The sequence below is a fragment of the Ambystoma mexicanum genome, chromosome 10, assembly GCF_040938575.1.
Source record: "Ambystoma mexicanum isolate Mex_15411 chromosome 10, UKY_AmexF1_1, whole genome shotgun sequence".
Classification (NCBI taxonomy): Eukaryota; Metazoa; Chordata; class Amphibia; order Caudata; family Ambystomatidae; genus Ambystoma; species Ambystoma mexicanum.
In genome coordinates this window covers 1,632,156,474-1,632,179,236 of record NC_090932.1, presented here as the reverse complement: position 1 = coordinate 1,632,179,236, position 22,763 = coordinate 1,632,156,474, and the positions used below count along the sequence as shown (strand labels likewise).

Sequence of the window (22,763 nt, the reverse complement as noted above, 5' to 3'; positions counted from 1 at the left end):
CAATAAGTAACTCCGGGATTGAACACAAGTAGTGGTGCAACAACATTGAGCTGGCTGGGCTTCAGCCACCCCCTTGCCCCCTGACTCACATGACATTTTGAGCTATGTTAACTCGACCTGGCCGACCTACATAGCCATTGCCCAACAGAACAAGACAGAACAGGACACAGATGTTAAACTGCACCTGTTAACAAAGGCCCAGCAATTACTAACCTAAAGCATTTCACTGTTAGTTACTGCATTCAAATGCATCATTCTGTAGGCAATTGAAATATTGATGTGGGTTTAGTACTTGCATGCCAGGGAAGTGATTGGAAGGGTAGAGAGGGGACAGGAGACCCATAATTCTCACAGCAGTCCATAAGTGTGTGCTTTCAGACATAAAGGAGAGTGAACTGCTTGTAACATTGAATCTGCACTAGAACGGTCTCATTAGAATGCATGAAGAAGTTAGATTCCCTCCACACAAATAAGTTTACCTCACCCCCACCGCCAGTGAAGTTAGCAACTCTCTCAACATTTGAAGGGCTAGGACCCTCCCCCCCCAAAATGTAGGTTACATTGTGCCCCTCAACAAAGCACACACACCATTCAACATACACACACACACACGCACGCCCAACCACTCATACATTTAAGTGTGCACCCTTTCACCATGCACGTGACACACACACCAAACCACCCATACATTTAATTGTGCACCCGTTCACCATATATCATGGCTGCACAGGCCCTCAACCAGAGCCAAGTGGCTCAGGTTCTGGCCGAAACAGGCCCTCTACCAGAGCGAGGTGGCCCAGGTCTTGGACAAGATCAAAGTCGCCAAAACTGGGACTACAGACCGGTCAGGGACCAGAGCATGGTCACAAAGGCCAGACCCAGGCCACATGGGTCCAGAACCAGGTCAGCAGCAGCAGAGACTAGACCATGGTCTGGAGGCCCTCAACCAGACCCAGGTAACTCATGCACCGACCAGACCATTTCACCAAGCTCTGAACCAGACCCAGACACCGAGGCCCTCTATCAAAACCTGGTCAGACATGCCCTGAAGTGACCTGGGTGTCTCATGCCCGAAATCAGACCGGTTACACTCAGGCACCACCCAGAGCAAGTCAGCAAAGCCACGGACCAGATCACGGTCACCCAGGTTCATGCTTCTGTTCGTATGGAAATTGCAATGGAAATGTGTTTCGCAGCAATGATTTGGGGTATGACAACATTAATGAAACCTCACCAAATACGCTGTCAAGGCTAAGCTCTGGTCAGATCCGTTGCATGCCAAGTGTGGTGAACTTTCATGAACAAAACAAATTTGTAAAAAACTTTATTTAAATGTTCCTATGTAAAGTGCAATATAACTATTTATTACTGAGCCGATTTGGTTACATCTGCAGAAGGGCCTTGTTTGTGTGGTCAGGCTCACGACCCTTTTGTTAATTTGGTGAAAATCAGACAGTTGTTTTTTTTTGGATTCACACAAAACGGGCAAAATCTTTGAGCTCTGTTGGCTCGCAGCCAAAGTCCATGAGGTTTAATAAGGGGGCACCCAGTTGGAGGCTAGTTGAAAAATACTGAGTGTGCCTTGGACGAAAGTTTTAGAATTCTGCTGGCATAAGTGACCTCGTGTGCTCTTCTGCAGGAGCAGAAATAATTTAGCGACAGTTATACATCAATCCTCCTCAGGGTGGTCTTCATGTTGGTAGCCGTGCAAAAGCACCCACGTAGTTTTGTCCCCACATGTGGCGATGGATCCACATGTGGACCACGATACAGACAACCGTTGCAGTCCGCGTGGGTTCGCCATTAAGTTATAATGATCGTGTCCACACGGAATTCTCCCTAGACTCCCAAATAGTGGGTCTGCGGGACACCTGCTAGCAGGCAGAGGTGGGAGAGTGGCAAATCAACAGTGTGCATTAAGTGCCCTTAGCTCACCAAGGGTAGCGCAGGCTGAACTCCAGGCTTCAACTCCTCCTCGGATGCCGCGGGTGAAGAAGGCAACACGAAGGGTTGTAATGCGGGGGAAGAAGTAAACGGCGTAAGTTGCAAACATTTACCAAGTGCAAGTAGGTGGTTTGGGATGAAAATGGGAGACACTGGAATTACTAGAATCATAGGATTTTCCTGCAGGGATGCAAGAGAACTCCCAGGTGCTACAAGGAGTGTGGTGGCATGCAGCTTTGCATTAAGTAGAGGGATGGGGCTACTGGATTGATGTACTTTGAAGCCCTCTATCCTTTCTGATGGCCAGTAAGCACACTCTTTTCATCCGTATGGCCTCTACAAGCCCTGAGAGGCATGCTAGGAACACTTGCTGGAAGATTTCAAATTGGCCCTTACCGGACCCACTTTGAAAAGTCCTCTTAACTCCGTTTCTCTTGAGCGTCAAGGCAGTGGGAGTGGCCTCTCCATTGGACCAGATGCCAATGGTCTGCAGCTGGTACCTTATTTATTGAGCGCGGACCACGCTTCGAGAAGCAACCTAGCGCTTTACAGATGTATACACTGATACTGATACATAACGGAGTGCTTTACAGAGGTAACAACAGATCAGATATACAGCAGGGGTAGGAAACAGAGGGGCCCAGGCGAGGGGTACAGCCGTTCTGGGTGGGTGGGAGGAGAGGATCGGATCGGGCTGCATCTAGCGAGTCAGCTGGCGCGAGGGCCGACGTGATGGCCTAGGTGTTGAGGAGGAGAGACTCCTTGAAGAGGCAGGTCTTGAGATGTTTTCTGAATTGTAGGAGTGTGGGGGTGGGTCTGATGCTGATGGGGAGGAGGATCCATATTCTTGGGGCATAAGGTCCTTTCCTTTTTTGCCTTTCAAGACAGGCAGAGGCCATGACCATACAAGGATACATCTCCAAAGGGGAACAGGTCTCGCTCCGACAACCATACTAAGCTTTTAACGCAGGGGCGCCCCCTTGCGCGTCTGGTGGGATCACCACAATGCATGCCGCTATTCTTGACTTAGGGTGTAAATTGCCACCCGTCAGAGAAGCACAAATGCACTCCCATATGAGGGACCACACACAGGGGACAAGGTATCCTGGGGCCACTGTAAGCCTAGGATGCCACGGGTCTCCTAGGCACACCAGGGAAAAGGGGTTGGTGAAGCAGTGCCGAAAAGGGCAATGCCTCTTGCCAGAGGTACAGGCTCGCAGGCTAGCCCTTTTGCCTTTTTGCCAGCACACCTCAGTATGTTAGAAATCAAAGTGGCATTTGTCCCAAAACAAGTCCCCTCCCCCCCTACTCTTTCCCAGGGTATCTGTCTAGTTTTCCTTTCCGTTGGCTTTGCAGAGAGATAGTGTCCTTGACATTATAGAAAAAGGGGCGTGGTTTGTAAGAGCTGGAGCAGAGTAGTGCTAGGGGCGGGCAATGCAGACCACTAGGCATGTCGTGGTTATTCCTGTAGGGCGGGGGCAGAGTCAGTTTCTTCTTTCCGATAAGCCGCCTGTTTACCACCGCCTTCCAGGCCCTGCAGCGCCCCCAGACTGCCAGCCCGTCTCCCTGCACGAGGCCTCGCTTCTTGGCGTCTATTTAGGCTCTGCACTGGGAGCCGCGCCACGTGGCGCCCCCAGTGTTGCCATGTCCGCTTATAACAAGCGACTTTGGGCTTTTTTTTTAACCAAGTCGCGTGTTTTTTTTATAGGTCGCTTGTCGCGGGTTTAGTCCGCTTATCGTGTGTTTCAGTTGCTTATTGTTGTGCTTATTTCTTCATAAGCACAACAATAAGAACACTTCAGTTCTCCCTGCACCTAAGGTCAGCCCCTCCCATTACAATGCCAGCACCAAACTGCTAATGATGGGCCATTAGTCACTGAATGGTTTCGTGCTGTTATTGTAATGGTTGGGGAGGTGCGCCGGTGCATGGGGAGTGGGCCTGCATTCTAGGCAGCTTTACCGCTCTGCAGGTGTGCAACTGCCATCAGTTAACACTCTCTGACTGACTGACTCATTCATACCAGCACCAGTTTGCCCGCGTAAAAAGCGCTTGAAAAACACCCCAGTGCCACTAAGAGCAGAGAGCACTGACAGCAGCCACTCGTCTGCCGTCTCCAGTGAGCCAGAGCCAGCTTCTTCTATGTTTTGCTCCTGCCCGGCATCACTGTCAGTCCCCAGAGGATCCAGCCTGCAGCCTGACCGGGAGTCGCGACCCACCCCCCCCCTCATTCAGTATCTTCAGTAAGGTGAGTCATGTGTGTTCCGCTTTTTACGACTTTATCTCCCAGTTCTCTTGCTCTCTCCCCCTCCCCCTTTTCTTCACACACCCTTTGCAACGTTATGTTATCCCCTCTTTCCAAAGCTTTTTACGTGGGCATACTGGTTTCTAAACAGCACAGCAGCACCATGATTTCATTCGATCTGAAGTGCGATCGTACAAAGTGTGTTTGTGTACGTTAGTGTAATGGTTGTGTCACGCTGTTGGCAGTGAATCCAGCATATTCTCAGCGTTGCGCACGCTGCCTGCATTGTTCAGTGATGTTTTCGTACTGAATTGTGTTCTTGAAACAGTAATTCATCTTCCACTCTGACTTTCGGTGAAGAGTTTATTTGCAAACGGGCGGTAGGGAGATTTCAATGTTTTAGGTGGGGAGGGATGTCGAGGGCCGGCTCTCAGTTGGGTGCGTGGCTTGGGTGATGAGTTGATGGGCATGGCCATCCTCAAACATGGGAATGGCAGAGTCGCCCTGCCCGAACTTGGTGCAGTGATCCGGCATAGCTAGGATCTCTGCCACACGTGTTTAATACACTGAGCTATTGCCTGAGCCATAGCAGCACTCGCATGTATGGATATGAATGCAGACTTTGGTGTTTCACGTGGCAATAGATATATTAGAGTGAATGTACGACCCCTGAAGCATTATAATTAACTGATCCGAATTAAATGTACTTTCCAACAGCAGCCCGGCAGCAGGTACATAGCCCCACCAGCACACCATAAAATGTCCTGGCGTGTTGTATTTATGGTTTAAACTTTAGACTTCCACTTTTCTGCACCCCGTACATTTCAAACTTCCAACCTTGTGCTTGTGGGCTTTCAGTTTCGCAATTAGCAGGTGGGAGACAGCGCATGCCATGACCCTAGGCCTCCAGGAAGCTTGGCCTCCGCAAGCAGAGATGCCTTGCCCGCCCATTGCTGTGTGTGTTTCCCCTCTCTTGGTCTCTTGGTGGGCCACCTATGCAAATGGCAATTCATTCCTTGTGTGACGGACTGTTTTAATAGTGTCAAGGAAGCAGGGGGGGGGGGGGCTGATAAAATGTGAAGCAAATTCTGTATTTTAAAGAATATTCTGTAAGATTGATCAAAGCTACTATCCACATGCTGAAGGAACTGATCAAATGACCCACACATGTTCTTCTATTAGAATGGCTGGACTGTCTCGCTGGGGCAAATACGGAAAGAGATACCGCAAAGACTGGGAGAGGAGCTCAGATTTAAAGGACTGGATCCGGCCCGTCCAGGGTGACCAAACAAAAGCAGCGTGCCGATTCTGCAAGACAGAAGTCCGTGCACACCATGCTGACCTGATGCAGCACAAAAATACAGAGAAGCACAGGAAAAATTGCTTGCCTTTTTCTACAGCCCGACTCACGGACATGGGCATTTCTGCTACCCCCAAACTAGGTGACACGACCCTGCTGAAGACCGAGCTTCAAATGGCCTGTTTTGTTTCATGTCACACCGCAATCCGCTCAGTAGATCATTTGGGGGAGCTGGTTGCAAGCGCATGCAAAAAGGAAATCAAACTGCACCGTACAAAGTGTACAGCCTTAATAAACAGAGTCATTTCACCATGCATGTTTAAAGAACTCATAAAGGACATTGGTAACACTTCATACTCTCTGGTGATTGATGAGAGCACTGACATAACGACATTGAAGCAGCTGTGTGTTGTGGTACGGTACTTCAGTCAGTCTCTCAACAAGATCATTTCAACCTTTCTGGGGCTGGTCACCCTGGAAGGGGAAACCGCAGAAGCCATTGCCAACTCGCTTCTGCAGTTTCTTGGAAACATTGGCCTGAAGTTCAGCAACTGCCTGGGGATTGGAACAGATGGTTGCAGTGTCATGGTTGGGAGGCACAACTCAGTCTACACAAGACTTCGGCAACAGAACGAGCACCTCATCCTCATAAAGTGTGTGTGCCATTCTATTCAGCTGTGCGCAAGCAAAGCAGTTGAACTGCTACCACGCAACTTGGAGTCTCTTGTGGGTAGTACCTACAACTGGTTTTCACGCAGTGCACAGCGGCAAAGGGAGTATGCAAAGATCTATGCTCTCATTAACAATGGGGAGGAGCCGTTGAAGCTTGTGCAGCTGTCAGCCACCCGCTGGCTTTCTATCTATGACTGCTGTGTGCGTGTTTTACAGCAGTGGGATGCACTAAAACTTCATTTCCAGTTGTGCAAGGACAAAGAACGGTGCTATGATGCAGAACTGCTGTATCAAATGTACTGTGACCCGGTGAACAAATTATATGTCACCTTTCTGACCCCAATACTGCAAGAGTTTGTACGGTTAAACAAACTCTTCCAACTGGATTGTGGCAATGCATTTAAAATGTTGGACTCTCTGCAAAGCTTCTACAGGGGAATAATTGTGAGAATTATTATCCCCAAATGTATCCCTCCATCTGATGCAGGCCTGATTGAAATTGATTTGGGAGACAACCGTAATCACTTGCCGACACCTGCAATTTCATTTGGAACAATGTTCAACATTGCACTTGCAGACAATGTCATTTCTAAGGAGCAGGAGCTGACTGTGAAAGGAAGATGCAGAGACTTTCTTTTTGAGGCTGCCAGACAGGTGCAGCAAAGACTCCCCGAAAATGTTGCTGTGTGGAAATCCATGGCAGCATTCTCACCATCTTTGATACTGTCGCAGGTAAAACCCACCCTGTCAGATATATCCATGCTGAAGCTGTTCAGAGGAGATGTGGGGTTGTTGGACAGCCAGTATCGTGCGGTTTCTTTCCAGGACTGGAAAGTAAAAGATGACAGGCAGGCAACTGAGTTCTGGGTGGAAGTTTTCGATTTTACAGATGCCAGTGGGGAGCGGTGCTTCAAAGAACTGGCCTTGTTTGCCCTGTCATTACTTGCAATGCCGCTAAGTAATGCAGACGTTGAGAGAGTGTTCTCACAGATGAACATTGTCAAGTCTAAAACACGGAACCGAATGAGGCAGCAAACACTGAGCAGCATTTTGAACATTCGTTTTGGGCTGCGAAGACTAGCAATTTGCTGTTCGAACTTTGAGCCAAGCACAGAAATGCTGAAACGTTTTAATCAGCATATCTACACAATCGGGGAAGAAAACAACGTGGAGGAGGAAGCAGATGATGGTCTCTTTCACTTCCCCTGACATAGTTATTGGACTGTGCCAAAAACATGAAGCTTTAATAAAGCCTTTTTTGTTGTTGTAACACACTATGTCTATGTCCTTTCTGTAGGTTTATAATTTAGTGTGGTGAATCTGACTTTTGTGACTTATCCGGAGCGTTTTAGGTGTGTGCTTGTTTTTTTAGCTTATCCATATTGGAGTCAGCTTGTTTTGGGCTTGTTTTGAAGGGGCATTCAGCTTATTTTCTCATTCTGACCTGGCAACACTGGGCGCCCCCATGAGGGCGGCGCCGGAGCAGTAGCGGCTGTTGCCTCAACGTTAGTGCTCTCCTGGAGGAGGGCATAAAATAACGCAGTGGGCGCTAATTCACAGCCTGTTCTTGCAATTAAGGCATCGCCATGCACAGCTGTTAAAATCAAACCACCTATTCTCTGCTCTGCCATTAAGGAACCCGCGCGTGGGAGGGAGGGGGGGGCGGAGAGGCCCTGCTCCTAATTAGCGGTTTCCCAAAAGTGATTATAGCCCAGGTGCCTTTAACACACGGTGTTGCCGCTCTGACCTTTTGTCTGTGCTGCAGTACTGCTGAACCACTGAGAAGGCTGGGGGGAGGGGATGAAATACACCGCACTCGCACTTGGCTTTAATTCCAGGTTTCTCGTGTCCCTGTTTACAACTGCACAGCTGGCTGCACCCCCATTGGTGGAGTCAGGGAGTCTGCCTCCAATCTAGGAGCCAACAGACGAACTGCACAGCAGGCTGCACCCCCATTGGTGGAGTCAGGGAGTCTGTCTTCAATCTAGGAGCCAACCAGACGCGTGCACAGCAAAAGATCCATACCTGTGGCTTCCTGCCTCCCCGCCGCCCATCACTAAAGCCATACCTGGCATCCTGTTTACCAGCCCGCCACAACACAAGGACCTCACTTGGCATAATGACTCCCCACCGGTACACATTATATAAATGGTTAATATTTATCAGTGCTTAAGTGGGATTGGAAATCGAGGGGGGCTCTAGTTAGGGGGTGTGGCTTCAGGACATGCCCCCTAGCGAGAGCCCCCTTCGATTAAGGGCAGGGGGTGGGGGGGACTGGTAAAAGAGGTGGAGCTGGGGGCACTCTGACATCATTACCTTTGATGTGCCCAGCCCCTACTTTTAAACAAAAGAAGGGGCTGGACGCACAAAAAGGTGTGATACCAGTGTGCTTCAGCAGGCACGCAGCAGGCAGTCCTTTCATTCAAGGAGCCCGCTTTCACCACAGGCCCTTTGAATGAAAGGTCTGTACTTGAAACAGTAGGAGGGCTGGAGGGCCCACTCTCTCCTTTTGTCCCGAGTAACTAGTCATCACCCAACATTCATGCTGGGTGATGACTAGTTAGTTACTCGAAACAAAAGGAGAACTGAGCAGTCCAGCCCTCCTCCTGTTTCGAGAATATAGACATCAGGCAGCCTTTCTTTTTTCTAAACCGCAGGCAGCTTGTGTAACCGTGTAGCCTCTTACACGGACTGCCTGAGGTGTCAGCTGGCTAGGGCCATTCGGGGGTGGGCCCCGGCGGGGCCCCTGTTCAGGAGCCCTTTCTGGTGACTGCCAGCCCCAGCACACTTAAAGCCCTGATATTTATGTGTGGAGTGACACCATCGCTTATAAACACATATGAGTGAGAATCTCCTTACCGACTGTTTAGGAAAACAAGACCCAGTGACAAAGAGTGATTTGCTCAGGGTAACATGATGTGTCAATTGTGGTACGCAGGGATTTAAAAGTGCAGTTTGTTTGTAAAGAAGTCCCATAAGGAATCGTTATGGGCTCTGCCCACTCCAGCATTTCAGTGGTTAGGTCCTGGCTGCCTGGTTACACATTTTAAAACTTAGACAACAGAGTAGACTTCATCTTCTCTAGTCCCATCTTCAATATTATAACTAACAAAACACGTTCTGCAAAGTTGTTATTTAAGGGTTATATTAGTGCACTGTTCAATACATCTGGTTTAAAAAGCACCAAGTCACATGACAAAGCTACCTGACAAAATATAAGGGAAGTCTTCATTGAAACATATTTTCATAAACAAGTATGAATCACTTTGCCACAAAAAAGAAAGGGATTGAGCCTTCCTCACAATCGGGTAGTGTGGCATGCAGGTTAGGTACCGATCTCAGGAACAGGCACTGAATCTGCTGACCTACCTTTCCAGGTGTGTACCTTTGTCTCATAAACCTTTTTCCTTTGCCCATCACCCTCCAACGCCCTTCCTTTGCGCCACAACCTGAAGGCCCATTCTGCATCTTCCATAGAATTAACTTTCAGACTTCCTTTCCCCTTTTACACCATCCCTGAACTCAGTCCACTTCCCTCATATTCCCTTTACTTGCCCACACTGCTCACTCACCAATTCTTTATCACATGCCCCCTTCCATTGCCCCGGCTCACATGTAGACAACATACCACCTTGATTTGCCAACTGGCCTCTGCCAGACATGACGAGAAGTTGTGGTTGGGGTCTGCCCTTGGACAATGCTGAGCAAGAGACACTGAGAGGACTTGTCTTTTATTGTGATACCAAGATGTACTTTCTTGAAAGTCGGCTGCAAATTTCAGTTCATGGATCTGCCCTGTATTGTGTTGGCCCTGCTGGTGGCAGCTACACATACTGATGAGAGTTAATTGAAGCAGGCCCATAAGAGGCCTGGTCGCAGGGCTAACAAGACAGGAACCCCAACACTTTTGATATGCGTCTGTCAACCTGAAGCCAGCTCCCACCTCATAGTATCAAGGGCAGTGAAATGTCATGTCTGTGACAACTGTTACTGTAGTCAACCCTGCAGGGGGACCCCATTCAGAAGGTACGAGTATGTGGTTTGGCGGCGACCGAACGTATGGTCTGGCCGCTGCTTCAAGGGAGACCTGCCGCTTTAATCAGGAACCACAGGGAGCTCAATTAACCAGAGAGGCCCTTTGATCAACAACAGCCAGGAAGATGAGTGGGACTTAGTAGTACATGTTTTCACCCCTTTACCTTTCCTGTTGAAAAGCACTCTGGTTATGACCTCACACATATAGGAGATTGTTGGTGGGGACCCAGGTTTGTTTCATTAAGGTAGGCTTAGCCTGCACCTATCACTGGGGCCCACTCGGCTTTGAAAGAAGGTTGAGCCCTTCTTTTGGGAGATCATCCAACGACTTTGAAAGGAGTAAGAAGTACTCATTTGGACCCTGGCTGAAGGTACAGTCTGCCTTACAGCTTCTGCCAGTGAAGGAAGGCCTGGACCTCCAAGAGAGAAGCAGGATCCCTCCCCTAAACATCTCCCAAAGAACAGAGGGAGATACTGAATCCAGAGGACCCTCCAACCCAGGACAAGGCCAGTGCCTGCTATACTCTCCTCGGCTTTTGGCCGTCCACCTTAAAGGAAGGCACAGGCCCAGTGAAGAAGCTAGGAGGAGTGCATCGACAAGCATCAACCAGCGTCCACTTTAAAATACATTTTTGAGCCAGTCTAGCCCCTCGAGCTGCAAATGACTGCACCACTGACTGTTGTCACGCTGCAGTCACTAACGTCGTTTGAGACACCTCGACCAGTGCTTCAGACCTGCCAACCAGCACTGCGACAAGGATTCCTGAGGCACCATGTAGGCCAGCCTGCAGCCATCCATCCAGCCTTGCTCGCCGAGCTGCCTAACGCCAGATACCCGCAGCTGTCTCCCATCTTGAAATCTGTCGCAGAAGCGGCAAAGCACCCTATAAACCACTTGACCCTGTTGAGCACCAAAAACTTCTACAAGCACACTGTACATTGTGGTTCTGTCCCGCTGGTCCTTCTCCGAAGGCCCCTAGTGACATTTTGCAACCCATTGCTCCCATTATGCTGAAACCAAGCAGCTTTGAACTATTGCGATTAATTACTTTAGGACTACCCTCCTGTCAGTATCTATAGTGCATCCCCTTTCCTTCTTGAAACTGTCTGTCCTCTGCATTCCTGTACAGGGTGGGTTGTATTTTGTAGTGTGCTAGAACTGTTTGTTGTGATAATAATAAAGTAGATATGTCTATACAAGCTTGACTGGACAGTCACTTATCGATGGGTAATAACTATATTTTCACTGGGTTGCAACTAACCAACAATCCGCAACCTTGTGGGGTGAGCCTGCCGTTCTGTCCACGTTACCAAAATGGACAAGGTGGTTTAGAATTTGCTTGGGTTTCTAATCTGTTCGGATCCCTTCTGGTATACTCGAAGTGTGGGGCTGATTGATGGTTTAGAAACCGATTTCATCCCTGGACCACTGGTGCCCTGGAAGTTGATTTGTCACAATGTGAAAAAGTTGTTGATTTGTATGTGTGTCTTTTGTTGGTCCAATAAGAATGTTCTAGATAAGAGAAAAAATGAAAAACGTAGGTCGTTATTCAGAGTTTGGTGGTAATGGTAAAATCAGCAGTATTCAGCAAATAACACAGATTTTACTGTTGGCCCAATTCAGGGTTTTATGAAATTCCAATGGCAGTATTCCATAGGAATACTGATGACAGTATTTAAAGCAGGAATTCTGCTGAGAATCTGCCTATTTTTACCTCCACCTAAGAGGTGGAGTTAAAAAAGCCAGACTGGACCCGGTTTTAAAAAAAATGTTGTCCCTGTAAAGATGGGACGGGCTGACACTTCCTTTTAGTAGATTGAACAATGTTTTTACAAAGTGCCATGCTAAGGGGGTGAAAAGCAGGGCATCCCTCCACCTTACCCACGTTTTGTATAAAAGGGTCAGAATGGACCATTTTGTGCATACAAAATTTCCAATAGTAGCATGAACCACTCACGTATATAATCCATTTTTACGTTCACGGTAAAGGTGCAAATGGCTGACATTTTCTTTTAAAAAACACCTTTTTAATGTAACCACCTGCAGAAGTGGTATTTCTAAAATACCTCTGGAGGTATTCCAAAAACACCATCTCCGTCGGTGGTAAACTCTGAATTGGATATATTTTCACAAATACCACTGATAGAGGTTGTAACTTTCTCATAACACGCTTAATACCGGAGACCAATCTCTAAGCGCGGGACTGGAATTTGAACCGGCCTTGCTTCCAAGACAAACAAGTTGCCCCTGAGCTATCCTCCCGGCATATATTAATACATAATAATTTGGCACTTATATAGTGCTACGAACCCTCAGGTATCTGAGCGCTGCTTATTATTACCCACGGTATGTGGTGCTCATTTATCGACCTCGGAAGGATGAAAGGCTGAGTTTGGCCCTCTGCACAGATGTCAAAGCGAGCGCTCTACTCGCTGTGCCACTTGACCGGGTAGTACATTGACACATGACATTAGTACTTGAATGTTAGATCTTTCTGTGCATGTTTGTCAGCTGTGCTCAATAAAAAGTACATAAACAATCCAACAGCCATTTGTTTTAGCCCTGTATAGTAATATTCATTGGTGCTATTCGGGTTGCCATTAAGTTCTTCTTGAGATTAGCTCCCCAGGAATCAAGAAATTAACCAGAGGAAAGGGAAGCATTCTTATAGGAGAAATCTATGGGCAAACTCTGAGATTTGGCCCCTCCTCGTTTGGCAAGAAGGAGGCGTGATAAGCTGCTGATAAATTGTAACAGACCAATGGGGTGCAGCCCGCAGCGGTGCCAACATGACTATCCAGGGTCATAGAATCTTGACATTGAAATCCGTACATTGCCGCTGGGCGATATGAACATGGCTCTCGGCTTAGGCTCTTCTCGCTCTCACTGTGGAGGCCCTTGTGTCAGGCCCACCCAGGCACATCAAGACAAGTGTTTCACCCTATATTAACAGCAGCTCTGCCGGCCCGAGAGCATTTGGTTCCTTCAAGGCAGGATAGATTCTGACCGATTTCACCTTGAAGCTCTGGCCCAGGAGGCAACAGCCCAGCCAGCCGGGGCGCCATTGCCATCTTGCCCCCTTGCCAGTCTGCCCCTGATAGCTACTTCACCCTGTGTGCATAGCATGACTAGCAAAACACAAGTTAAGTGGCGCTCTGCACGAAGGTGCTCAGTGCACACTTATTATAAGAGTAGAGCGGTGAGTCTTCTCCCCCCCTATTCATGCACGATGTAGAGAATGCACATTGGCTGTATAAATACGTTCATATTGGGTCTGTGGACCCTAAAAACAAGTAGCATTGGTCAGGCAAAGCAGGATCGTTATACATTCATTAAAGCTTCATGATAGATTAGGTGTGGCCCAGGGCCTGGACGTCCAACCGCTAGCCGAGGGCCTGGATGACCAAGGTCTGATCAGGGGACTGGGTGACAAGGATCTGGGGCCTTTGTGACCAGGCTTTGGTAGAGGGCCCGAGTGTCCTTAGTCTCATAAGGGACTGGATGCCCAGGGTCTCAGGCCTTTGTGACCAGGCTTTGGTAGAGGGCCCGGGGGTTCTTGGTCTCATGAGGGACTGGGTGACCAGGGTCTGGGGCCTTTGTGAGCAGGCTTTGAGAGAGGCCCTGGGGCCCTCGGTCTCATGAGGGACTGGATGACCGAGGTCTGTGGCCTTTGTGGCCAGGCTTTGGTAGAGGGCCCGGGTGTCATTGGTCAAATGAGGGACTGGGTGACCATGGTCTGTGACCTTTGTGACCAGGCTTTGGTAGAGGGCCCGGGTGTCCTTGGTCACATGATGGGTAACCAGGGTCTGTGGCCTTTGTATCCCAGGCTTTGGTAGAGGTCCCGGGTGTCCTTAGTCTCATGAGGGACTGGATGCCCAGGGTATCAGGTCTTTGTGACCAGTCTTTGGGAGAGGACTCGGGGGTCCTTGGTCAAATGAGGGACTGGGTGACCATGGTCTGTGACCTTTGTGGCCAGGCTTTGGTAGAGGGCCCGGGTGTCATTGGTCAAATGAGGGACTGGGTAACCATGAGAGACTGGGTGACCATGGTCTGTGACCTTTGTGACCAGGCTTTGGTAGAGGTCTTGGGTGTCCTTGCTCTCATGAGGAACTGGGTGACCAGGGTCTCAGGCTTTTGTGACCAGGCTTTGGTAGAGGTCTCAGGTGTCCTTGCTCTCATGAGGGACTGGGTGACCAGGGTCTCATGCCTTTGTGACCATGCTTTGGTAGAGGTCTCGGGTGTCCTTGGTCTCATGAGTGACTGGATGCCCAGGGTCTCAGGCCTTTGTGACCAGTCTTTGGTAGAGAGCCTGGATGTCCTTAGTCTCATGATGGGTGACCAGGGTATCAGGCCTTTGTGACCAGGCTTTGGTAGAGTTCTCGGGTGTCCTTGCTCTCATGATGGACTGGGTGACCAGGGTCTCAGGCCTTTGTGACCAGGCTTTGGTAGAGGTCTCGGGTGTCCTTTGTCTCATGAGTGACTGGATGCCCAGGGTCTCAGGCCTTTGTGACCAGGCTTTGGTAGAGGTCTCGGGTGTCCTTGGTCTCATGAGTGACTGGATGCCCAGGGTCTCGGGCCTTTGTGACCAGGCTTTGGTAGAGGTCTCCGGTGTCCTTGCTCTCACGAGGGACTGGGTGACCAGGGTCTTGGGCCTTTGTGACCAGGCTTTGGTAGAGGTCTCGGGTGTCCTTGCTCTCACGAGGGACTGGGTGACCAGGGTCTCAGGCCTTTGTGACCAGGCTTTGGTAGAGGTCTCGGGTGTCCTTGGTCTCACGAGGGACTGGGTGACCAGGCTTTGGTAGAGCTCCTGGTTGTCCTTCATCTCATGAGGGACTGCATGATCCAGCTCTGGTCAATGGTATCCGTGTCCTGGGCCTGGGAGCCATTACTGCGGTTGTCAGAGTGAGCTATATCAGATATGCTGTGATTCTCGTATGAAGGCACACATGCATTTAATGTTCCGGTGAGCTTCTTCAACACTACACTGAAAAGAAACTGAACACAATACACTATAAATAACATGCGCAGAGTACAATTCATGATAGTACTCGCTCATACACAAAAGGCACTGCATACAAGACCACACCATGACCAACAACAATGCACTCAACACAATGCTCTTGGAATTATACACTCGGAATACATGCACAAACTACAACTCAGCACAACTGGCACTGCATCCAAGACCACACCCATAGTATATCATGAACAACACTACATTTGGGATAACATGAGAACACAACATTTCAGCACAATAGCCTTATACAAACGCACTGCACCTAAGCCTACATCTTAACACAAAGACACACAGGGACACAAGTACACACAGGGACACAAGGACACAGACAGACTCATAGGCACACAGACACAGACACACACAGGGACAGACACACACACACAGGGACAGACAGACAGAGGCAGACACAAACACACACACACACACAGCGATAGCCAAAACACTGGGATAGACAAACACACACAGGAACAGACAGACAGACACGCACACACACAGGGACGAGGGCACCCACAGGGACAGACCCAGACACACAGATAGACAGATAGACCCACCCAGACAAGACAGACAGACAGACCAACACAGACAGACAGACATGCACAGCCAGACACACACAGGGGCAGGCGCACACACAGGGACTGACCCAGACAGACAGACCCACCCAGACAGACAGACAGGCACAGGCGCACACACAGGCACAGGCGCACACTTGGTGACTAATCATGCCAATGACCAACCCTTTCTCTGCTACGGCCCCTGTTCTTGAGATCCAGGCCTTCCCTGCCACTGAGAAGACCCTGCACAAAGGAGCAACTTCCCTGCAATCATCGGCATTGATTTTACTGTCATAGGCGAAGATCGGAAGAGCCCGCAATTTTGCAAACTATTGTCATGCCCAAGCACACCCGGCCACCGTACTTCCTCTTGCTCTTTGTCCACAGTGTCACCTGACCTTTCACTGGGCTAACGGTCCATTTCAAAGTCTCACACAACCAACACTGGCCACAGATTGAGGCGCGCACAGTACAACACAGTGCCACATAGCTTCCGGCTGTGCCCGCTTGCTAAAATGACTGCACAACCTTCGCACTGATACTTGATGATGCAATTGCTGTCACTATCTATGCAATGTTTTCAGACCACAAGGGGTTTGCAATACGACGCTCGCACCATGTTACGAACTACGACTTCCATGATCCCTCACAATTGACTGTGCTTGCTAGGACTGATGGGAGGTGCAGTCCAAAACATCTGGAGGGTCGAAGGCTGTAGAGCGAGGCACTACAGTCTTCCAGAAACCGAGTTAGGTAAATCAATGCAGTTACGCACAAACACACTTGCATTTTAAGGGGAGACATATTGCAAAGAATCGATCTATAAGAGTAATTTTAATTCAAAGATTGATGGTCAAAGGGTGGGCAAGGGAGGAATTTGCAATGAAGCAAGAGAGACTGCTTCTGCATGAAAACTCCTCGACTTCTGATGGGGTATGCGGGTCCACATCTGCTGTGCACCGAGAGCAAATTAGATTATCCCCATTTCTGTATCTTGCGTGCGGGCACCTACGACAATAATCGATCTGCTGTGCGCGGCGACAGGTGTAATATGGTCGGGTTGCCTTGTTGTGCTTTCGTTCAGCTGTTTCTAAACACATCGGATTGAAAAATAATCTTGGTGCTAGCCAAGAATGGCCGTGGAGAAGAAAGACGGTGGCGTTCAGTGTGGCCGCTCCGAACATCTGATTCCAAATCAGGACCACCAAAAAAAAATGAAAAGATCTCAGAGAGAGTACGAATTCCTAATTTAGTTTGGCGGGAAACTGCGAGAATCCTTCCAGCTCCTTGCAGTCGGAGTTTACAGTATTTCAACAAATTGTCATACAGATCAAGATAAAGCGGCGCATCGTCGTCGTTGTAGGAATGGAAATTTAATACAGCGGCAGATCGTTAACGTAGAAGTGGAAATTGATGTCAATTTGAGAGATAATAGAAAACAAAGTTGCAACAGGAGAGAGGCAATCCCAGTGGGAGGCAGAGGAAGAAGTCTGAATCGAGGATGCGAGGAGGAGGAAACGGATATGCCGCCGTCTTTATAAGAAGGATCGCGATCCATTAAAGAGTCTGGTGAAACCCAACCTACCGCTGGTCTGTCTCCTGAAAGGTTTACGGTTTAGATTTCACATGGATTTGGCATGACACCAGATGTCCCTTCATCGAGGATGGACGCCATGCGTCAAACTGTCCAATCAATTATTGGTTTCTATTTAGGAGAACCTTTGTACCTTCTCTGTCTTTTTGGCCAGAGGCGGAAGCAGACTTTTTTCCTTTGCTGCCAATTCAAATATCTTTCCAATTTTAGCAGCAGAATGGCACGTGCCTGAAAGAGCAAAGATGCAGAGTTTGAGGGGGAGGGACCGCAGACTTTATATGCAGTAAATGGTAAGCAACTCGGCTGTGGCTGTGCCCGTTGACATCAAAAACACTCACCCACGAGCATTGGTGCCAAAGAAATGCCTATATCAGAGAATCAAGCTACCCTCTGTGCCACTGCCAACCATCCAACATAACAGCGGGTGGGGGCTCCGTAGACCTCTATGAGAAAGGGCAAGTTGGAAATTGACTATGACCAGGGGAGGGCGTAAGGGGGCATTATACATATACCCTCTTAGTGGGTGGTAATGAGCGTGTCTGATGAGGTCATTTACCAAAGTGGGAACTGTGGCACTCCCAAACAGAACTGGATCCGAAAGAATCTCACTCACTCTCGATTCAACCGGATAACGTGAACTTTTTGGGAACGCCAACCGAGAAGGATCGATGGCGCCAACCCGACAAGGGATGGAGGCAGCGCTCTACTACCAGCTGCACTTGCTGGCTGAAACTCTTTTAAAGAATACATCAAAATTTTAAAAAAACAGCACCAAAAATGCACAGAAGGAAAGTCACACAGATGCTGGACAATGCGGACAAGCGCCAGGCCATATTGTTGAGAAACTGTACCGAGTGCCAAGATGAGTAGCCAGTGATCGTGCCATCCGGGAGGAGTCTACGACTAGTCCTACAAGGCTGTTTGGTCTCAAGAAAAATTGATCGGCTCTAGAGAAAAAAAAGAAACACACACATACTTGTGGACCCCAAAGTCTTTTTTTTTAACAAAATAACTAAATAATGGTCGGACACAACCTATCCTCAAATCAACTCATCGACAATGTTTAAAAAATGATTACACTCACTGAGCCAACTTACCATCTGGAGAGAACTTATTAAAGCTGTGCCTTGTTTCGACTTTTCTGATTTTAGTAGGTCTGCATCAGGGTAATATACAGTAAATTGTAATCCACTTTTTTGTAATTTAACTGTGGTGTCAATGAGGTATTATGGATTTTTAATAAGTTAATCTCTTATCAAACAGATACTTTTGTATTTAAGCTTGTCTGCCTCATCTGAACTAGAGCTGCTACTTTCATGGTTACACTAAGATCCCCACTCTTAGTTTTTCCCTCCAAGATCCAAAGTGGCGGATTCTACGGTCCACCCTAACCAAGTAGTACACCTAATGTAACAATGGTATTTGGGCCTTGCAGCAGCTCCCCGTTGAAAAGGGAGTGCATTTTTAGGTGTTCCGTTTGGTCCATTGGGCCTCCCAGTAGCACTGGCTCGCTCCTCGTATCTCCAGAGCCATCAGCCCAGCAGAACATCACAATCCTTCCCAGATAGTCTAATATTGGTCCGCCAGCTTCTTGAACGCGCTCGGGTGGTCAGGCATTCTCTCATCTTGCGCTGATTCTTTGGAACGATCTACCTGCTCATATCAGAACCATGCAAAAACACTGGTCACTACAGCCAATCCATCCACAATCCTTCCCTAATGTCATGAAGCCTTCTGGTGAATGTAGCGCTACGCTAGACAACCAACAGAGCATAACAGAAGTGTGTAACTGCTATTGCTGGGAAAGTAGCAGACTCTGCCTTTCATCAGTCCGATGTTGAAAAACAGGCACTGCTTAGCTCGGCCATGGTAACGCCCAGTATGTAAGGTTCAGTCCCCCATACATCTTGTGGTGAGCACCCCATAAATGGCCAATATTGTCATTATGTAGCTGCCAACAGCACATCAGAGCTCCTTTGCTCTTTCTCCAAATTTTGTCCTACTAATGTACCCCAACCTACCCCCTTCTCTTTCAGATCCACCAGAGCGCCAGGGGACCACTACAGTGGTGACAGTGCGCGGTATAAATATCCTTTAACATGAACATAAGCACACTGAGCGAGGTTGACTCATTTTTAAGTTGCTGTTGTAAGTGTACTGTCGATGAGCCTCAACCAAGGAGGGAGCCTGGTTGAGCGGAGCCAGTCTCATCTACCATGTGTCTGATTTATTTATGATGGCATTTTTAGTTTAAGCTCAAGTTAGTCCGGGACAATTACCAATGAAGATATTAAGAGTTTCAAAAAGGGCGACACAAACAAATACAGGAATCTTTTGCAAGGGCGCCACACACTTGTATGCAACGAGGCCATAGCATCACCAGACTACACCCTGAAGCACAGCTTTGTTCTAGTTTCGTCCATTTGGGGGCATATAAGCATCTCCTATAAACCGAAATTATTGCATGGGGCTACAGATAGGATGTGAGGAGTGGCGCAGAGCTTTGGTGTGCGGTTTGGTTATTTAACCCCCATTAACTGCCCATGGCTATGTTCATCTGTATGGTCATTCCCACTCAAAACACAGCCGTCCTGGGATCTGTTTGAGGTAGCCCCCTTCAAGCAGTAACTCTAAACTGTTTTCTGTATATGACCTGCAGGGGTAATCCCTAAGCAGTCTTGAGATGTAATGGCTTAATTGCAGCTGCAAATTCCCTTCTGGTGTTCCGCACATCTCTAAACCAAGTCTTCATTCATTCACTTGATTAACAAGCAATATGTGCGCCCTCACATTTGTTCATTGCAATGAAGCCATGTTAAGCCATGGATCTAATGCTCGCACCCAACCAACTCTCTGAGACTCTGGAAATAACATTAGAGGGAAAACCCTTGCACATAGTCCATTGATCCAGCGACACTGCACAAATACATGCCAACACAATACAATCAAACACCTAACACCCCCGTTTCTGGACCTCCTTATGCTTACAACTAACCAGTGCGCACGACCACAAACCCTACCCAACATCATGTGACACACACACCCAACACAAACACTAGCACACATCCGAGGCACTGGGTCCTACCCATACGGTTCCAACGTGCAGGGGGCTCTTGAACCAACTCCCACACGTGAGACAACGCTCACAGACGCCAGTTCTTCCGGGTTCTGAACTGATCCATCATTTTATCCTCACTAACACACCCCGGCCTCTTCTCTTGCAGAGTCATGCGAGCACCTTGGGTGGTAGCAGTGTACAGAATAAATCAACTTACCATAATATTAAGAACTAATACTGCCAAAGTCAACCGCATTTGGCTTGTGTACAGGTATTTGGCTTTTTTCCAGCTGTTCCAATCTCATGGCCTGGTATTCCCCTTCGGGCAGTGCGCCACAAAGCGCGTCCTACCATATCTACACAAAAGCCAAAGCTGTTGGCTTTGCCAATGCCTGTTGGTTTTATGTTATCAGAAGGAGTGATGGGACTTCTCCAGCTGTAGACCAATCAGCACGGGGGTGGAGGTTTCCAAGCTCTGAGCTCTCAGACAGCCACAGGCATTGCAAGCCACAGCGGCACACTAGACGGCCGCGCACATGCGCCGGACCAGCGGTTGACAGCTGTGGTTTTAGGGGATGGGTTTCAAGCCACAGTTTCCAACAAAGCTTTGTATTCAAATTTAATTTGGGTACATGCACTGGCACGCTGGCATCTAATATTTTCATTCTTATACTTTTTCCAGAAATTTGTTTTTTACGGTTTATATTATCACTCATAAAAAAGAGGCAGTTTCTGTTCCCACCGATAGGTGGCGGCAGACATGCATTTCTAGGTATTTAGCAAAGGACCGGGCATACGAGTACACATCTGTCTAGTGCTAAACAGTAGGCACTACTCCGACACAATGAAACACAAAACATGGCACTCTTGAGTGATCAGGTGTGTGGCGCAGTCCTTGCCTCTAGGCCAAGGCTTTGTGGGGGAATGGGGGGTAGGGGTGGGCGTGGCCCTACCTTTCACGGACTCAGATCTCTTGGGAAGGTCCAGTGTGTCGAAGTTTCTGTCCATGTCTCCGTTCTTCTTTCCTGTGCGTGAAAAAGAAATTAATGCACGGGATTCAAATGTACACGGGTGGGGTGCCTGACCACTGACCTAGGTATCACATATATATATTCTTATCACTCTACAAATTAAAAGGAAACAACATCGACTTACTTTTACTATAGTCCCCCTCAACCCCCCCTTTGATGCGGCTTGAAAGGAATAACGCACCTGAGAAAGAGCAAAGACAGATCTGGAGAAGAAATTGAGCCTGGGCAGACTGGGCGGGCTTGGCAGTGCCCCTCTGCCATCGCCTTCTCGCCAGGCAATGTCATTTCATGACGTAGAGCATTACATGGTTGGCACCTGCGTTCGGATGCATACACATTTAGGCAATTGAAATGGGGACAGGATGCTGGCACTTGCATGCCTGGGGGCTGGCACTTGCATGCCAGGGGAACTGGAATAGGGACATGACGCTGGCACTTGCATGCCTGGGGGCTGGCACTTGCATGCCAGGGGAACTGGAATAGGGACAGGACGCTGGCACTTGCATGCCTGGGGGCTGGCACTTGCATGCCAGGGGAACTGGAATAGGGACAGGACGCTGGCACTTGCATGCCTGGGGGCTGGCACTTGCATGCCAGGGGAACTCGAATAGGGACAGGACGCTGGCACTTGCATGCCTGGGGGCTGGCACTTGCATGCCAGGGGAACTGGAATAGGGACAGGACGCTGGCACTTGCATGCCTGGGGGCTGGCACTTGCATGCCAGGGGAACTGGAATAGGGACAGGACGCTGGCACTTGCATGCCTGGGGGCTGGCACTTGCATGCCAGGGGAACTGGAATAGGGACAGGACGCTGGCACTTGCATGCCTGGGGGCTGGCACTTGCATGCCAGGGGAACTGGAATAGGGACAGGACGCTGGCACTTGCATGCCTGGGGGCTGGCACTTGCATGCCAGGGGAACTGGAATAGGGACATGATGCTGGCACTTGCATGCCAGGGGAACTGGAATGGCAGGGCCGACAGTAAACCGCTCATTCCCACAAACGTTCCTTAATCGTCTGGTTTCAGACCAGGAGAGAAGAGTCAACTGCTTTTAACATCGACGCTTCACCAGAAGGGTCTCTTTAGAATGTGTAAAGACGTTTGCCTCCCCCCCCTACCCCCACGGTCTCTGAAGTTACCCCCACCCCCTCCCAACATGTTAAGGGTTATCTCCTCCGCAATGTTTGTCTAGTTGCACCCGTGACCAGAATCCCTTTAACGCTTTGCTCAACTCTGTTCAATTGCAAACAGACAAACCCGCAGGCAGTGTGCCCTCTTCACCTGGCACTGGCAGGGATCAGTGTTGTTAGAGG

The 22,763-nt window shown here is 48.8% G+C and overlaps 1 protein-coding gene across 13 annotated transcripts in view; it reads right to left on the bottom strand.

The window, feature by feature from the left end:
* ARVCF (ARVCF delta catenin family member) overlaps positions 1 to 22,763 on the bottom strand; it is a 2,420,581-nt gene that overhangs the window by 119,747 nt on the left and 2,278,071 nt on the right. For all 13 annotated transcript variants that reach the window (XM_069620022.1, XM_069620031.1, XM_069620027.1 and 10 more), the window contains one exon: positions 21,369 to 21,440. In XM_069620022.1, coding sequence (XP_069476123.1) covers positions 21,369 to 21,440 — 72 coding nt within the window. The remainder of the gene's footprint in view (positions 1 to 21,368; positions 21,441 to 22,763) is intronic.